This window comes from Poecilia latipinna, unplaced genomic scaffold, assembly GCF_001443285.1.
Source record: "Poecilia latipinna isolate Pla-1442-1.1 unplaced genomic scaffold, P_latipinna-1.0 Scaffold2090, whole genome shotgun sequence".
Taxonomy (NCBI): domain Eukaryota; kingdom Metazoa; phylum Chordata; class Actinopteri; order Cyprinodontiformes; family Poeciliidae; genus Poecilia; species Poecilia latipinna.
The window spans coordinates 100,240-104,845 of record NW_015114706.1 but is presented as its reverse complement, the minus strand read 5'-3'; the positions used below and the strand labels follow the sequence as shown (position 1 = coordinate 104,845).

Here is a 4,606-nt window from a genome sequence, read left to right as displayed (position 1 = left end):
GTAAAAGTTTTCAGGGAGCTAAATATAGACATGTAATCACAAAAATATGTGAACTACTTTGGAACGTCAAAATGCTCAAAATTAAACAAATAAATACTGCATTGTAAAACAAGAAAGTACATTAAAAAATAATGGATAAAAATATGACAATGAAATTGTGAAATAACTGAAAGAATATTAAATTCTATGCTCATTATTGTGAAATATTATTCTTTTTTTTAATATGTGCATATTCAAATAAAACATTTCACAGTGATTTTTACCCCAATAGTATCTATTCCTGTTGTGTAATTTTTCTTTATTTCCTGCAGTTTTATGGAGGACCAAAACTGACATAATAAGAAATAAAAGCATAAATATATATTTAGTTTTTCTATGTCCTTGCACATGAGTTTCCATCAAGAAATGTATATATTTTCTTTTTCATTTCCCCTAAACATACGTTTTTGTTAAGAAAAGTAGATATTTTGTTTAGTCTTTTTCTTATACAAGCCCTCCTTTTGTCATTGCTAAATTATTTATTTAACTATTTTTTTATTTATTTTACTCATTTTCACCCATTTATTTATTTATTTAATTTTGGCTGAAATGGCTCTCCATAGAATGGCTCTCCATACTATGGAGATACTCCGTGTGCATCTTTATGTTAATGAGGAGAGCTGCCTTCTCTCCTATTGGCCAGTAGAGCTTTGGAACCAACGTCACTGCTTCTGACGTTGTGGGGCGTTTACGTCTCGCGCAGTCGCTCGGTGCATGATTTATGCACAGACCAAAAGAAACTTTGTCCCGGTGGTTTTATTGTGTTACCAACTGCAGTGAAGTTAGTTTTGAGTTAGATATTGGATATTCCAATGTCCGCCTAGCAAGCGGCGTTTAGCTCAAGGTTGATCCGATTTATGAACGATAGCTTCGGCCAGCCGTTCTCCAGCTCCCTCCTCAGCGCTCGGAGGTTCACTTAAGGACTGTCAACAAATTTCCAAACCAAACACTCCTGTCAAACAAATGTTAATAAATGCCTTGTCTTGTGACCAACTCATTCTAAAAAATGGTAATTCATGCTTTTACATGAGTCGCACCGCCCTCTATTAAAATGTCAAGTCATATTCAATATTTTAAATAATTTTAATATTAAATAATATGTTTTCTTCAATAACTTCCATATTATGTGCCATACTGACTAGAAATTAGTGTGTAATTGTTGTACTAAACTGTATGAGACACACGGATGTTTATTCCATTTTAACTCAATTTTATTTTTACCTTTTTTTTTGGTTTAAATGTAGTATTTCTTGTCAATAGCTTCTAGGTCATGTGACCTATTGAGTCAAAATCAGTGTGAAAGCTTGGGCTATTCAAGTTTTTACATGACTTTTATCAGCAAAACTTTTAATTTTTGTATATAGTAATACATCCGTCCATCCATTTTCTAACACCCTTGTCCCTTGGTGGGGCTGGGAGGTGCTGGTGCCCATCTCCAACTAACGTTCCGGGCGAGAGGCAGGGTCACCCTGGACAGGTCGCTAGTCTGTCACAGGGCAACACAGAGACAGACAGGACACACAACCATGCACACATACTCACACCTAGGGAGAATTTAGAGAAACCAATTAACCTGACAGTCATGTTTTGGAGTACCCAGAGAGAACCCACCATGCACAGGGAGAACATGCAAACTCCATGCAGAAAGACACCGGGCCGGGAATTGAACCCAGAACCTTCTTGATGCAAGGCAGCAGCTCTACCAACTGCTGGACCACTGTGCAGCCCTATCGTAATACATTTCTCAGCATTTGCTAGAGAGCTATGTAAAGTTATGTCTGAGAGAACTACATAAGACGGTGTTCTTTAGACATTGATCATCATCTGACCACTGAATTGCTTTAGTTTCACAATATTGAGTCCAATGTTCCACTGTCCTTCATGAAAACAAGGTAAAGGTGCCAGGGGATTTTAAATAAACACTCGCAAGATAACCAAGCAAACAAAAATGAACATGATTAACTAACAGTTCAGACAGAAATGTTGGCTTAATAGTAAACAATCCAGTCTGACCTTCAAAAGTTGATAAGCAAAACCAAATCTCAAGATTCTTAGAAATAATCAGTAGCTTATAGGCAAAGGTTATATTTAAACAGAGAAGATTCACATAACTGTTTTTAAAAAATAAATTTAATTCTGGATAAATGTTTGAGGATGTGAGACTTTAAATGAGTGGTGGGTTCATCTTGGCAGAAGAAAAAGCAGTGACGTAAATGTGGGCTGTCCATGTTACCCTTTTGAGCTGCAGCTGAATTAAAAATGGGACAACCTAAGTAAACTTTTCCTCAGAAAACATCAAGTCAACACAGGCAATGAAGCCTCTGTGGTTTATGTTCCTGGTTCTCCCGGCGTTTCTGAACGTGGAATTTTCCTGGTCACAGAATGGTAAGAAACTGTTTTTTATTCATGTTTTAAAGCCATTGTTATAGAAAACACAAAAAAGCTTTAGTTCAGGCAAGGCAACTCTATTTATCTAGCACCTTTCAGACTCAATCTGCTAAATTATATAGAAGTTAGAAACATGTATCAAACCAACTAAGATTAAAAAGGTAAAAATAAAGAAAATAACTGAATAAGAGTCTTGTATTTTAAAAGAGGCCACAGTGTCAGTACTCCTACAGTGAACAGGAAGCTTATTCCAGATTTGTGGTGCATAAAAATCCAAGAAAGAAAGAAACATTTTATGTAATCTTGGATGTTTTTTATTATTTGTATATTTCTACATTTTAAATAGCAACCGATAATAAAATAAATATTCTTCTTATTGTTCTTTTCACTTGTACCAACATATTTTAAAACATTGTTTTTCCCTTATTCTAATAGAATTTTATTTAACTTTTTTGGTCCAAACCCACCGTTTCATTAACTATATTGAAAGATTAATGCATGTGATTTGTTAGTCATTACACATTAATATTATTATTATTATTAATTATGACTTTTGTAGTTACTTTTATGCCAAAGGGGGCCATGGGGAAGTTGGACTTTAAACAGAGTTTCGTGACTAGTATGCATCAAGAACTAGAAACTTTTTATAGAGGCTAATTGTATGAGGGGAAAAAGTAGTTTATAGTTCATTGTTTTCAATCCAGCTTCATAATATCAGATCTTTTTAAATCAGCCAGCATAATCTAGATCAGAGCCAGAGCCAGTGGAAACACTCTGCAATATAAATTATCAGTGAAAATTATTTACATATCATTTACTGAAGTAATTATGTAATATCCCCTAAATTGTTATGTATGCACACGTTTTTCTCTGTCTTACTTGTTCACTTGTTTTTTTAAACCTGTTTGAAATAAATAAATGCAAATACAAATACTGTAGATACTTATCTTCCAAAACAAGTAAATAACACCAGAACAGTTAAGTACTTTGGTACAAAAGGGTATGTCAGCATTTACGTAATGGAAATAGGCTTGGACGATAAGGCCAGATACACATGACCCTGATATTTTGGGGGTTCTTATTTTAATAATTTAAATCTCTGACATGTTCTCTTATTTTATTAACTCCCTGTTTTACTTTCAGTGATCACTTGTGAAATTGGTGGACTGGATCCTAATCTGTATGTATCTGGACTAACACCAACTGGTGCAACGATTAAACCTGGACACAAGCTGAGTTTTCTCTGTGCTCCTGGTTATCAGCTGGACGGCTCAAAGGAAACTGAATGTTTACCAACCGGCCAGTGGACCGCTTCCTTCCCATCATGCTCTGGTACGTTCATCTGAAGTGATGTAAAAAAGTATTTAATAATGTTTGATAACGTAAATTCTACGTTTAAATTGAAAAAAACATTCAATCAAAGGGTTTTACTGTTTAATTGGGGGTTTTAATCTTCACATTATGTTGGTTTTACTGAGTTATAATCTCTGTGGCTTATGTTGCAAAACGCTGTTCTTCAGCTAAGTTCACACAACAGTTTTAATTGCTTAAGTCAGATTTTTCTGCTAAAGTCAGCTTTTTTCTTCATGCAACCGCAATCCGACTTCTGTGTGAATGGTTTATGACCCCAAAGCGACCGGGATCAATCAATCAATCAATCAATCAATCAATCAAATTTTATTTGTATAGCACATTTCAGCAGCAAGGCATTTCAAAGTGCTTTACATAATAATAATAAAAAACAGCATGTGACATTGAATAAACAGTAAGAAAGAGAAAGAGATTTAAAAAAAAAAGATTAAAAAAGATGTAAAAAATGTGAGAATGGCAATTGGACAGCATCCGAAGAATGTCCAGGTAAGAGGAAATGGTGCTAAAAGCAGGAAAAATGGAATTTAGTTTTTTATTTTTACATGACTTCAAGAAATTTTGTAGGTTGACAGATGCACTTTTTACTACTTATTTAATAATATTGAAACAGAATTGTTAGTTAAAAATTGTTTCCTCTGGTCTGCTCTGGTTTTCTCAGGCATTCCTTGTAAAGTTGAGCCATTGAGTGTCGGACTGAGACGTGTTGGAAGTGCATCCCAAAATCTAGTGAATCCTGGAGACATATTACGGTTTTTGTGTGAAGATGAGTATGATATGGAGGGTTCTGATGAAGTTCAGTGTTTAGACA

The 4,606-nt window shown here is 34.6% G+C and overlaps 1 protein-coding gene and 1 long non-coding RNA gene across 2 annotated transcripts in view; both read left to right on the top strand.

Moving 5' to 3' along the window:
* Positions 1-2,311: 2,311 nt before the first annotated feature.
* LOC106936167 (complement factor H-related protein 4-like) overlaps positions 2,312-4,606 on the top strand; it is a 27,523-nt gene continuing 25,228 nt past the window's right edge. The window contains exon 1 of the mRNA XM_015017003.1: positions 2,312-2,424. Within this exon, the coding sequence (XP_014872489.1) occupies positions 2,352-2,424 (73 nt within the window). The 5' untranslated portion in view covers positions 2,312-2,351. The remainder of the gene's footprint in view (positions 2,425-4,606) is intronic.
* Positions 4,237-4,557, top strand: LOC106936170 (uncharacterized). The gene is made up of 2 exons (XR_001422069.1): positions 4,237-4,284; positions 4,457-4,557. It is a non-coding gene; the product is annotated as an uncharacterized LOC106936170 (long non-coding RNA).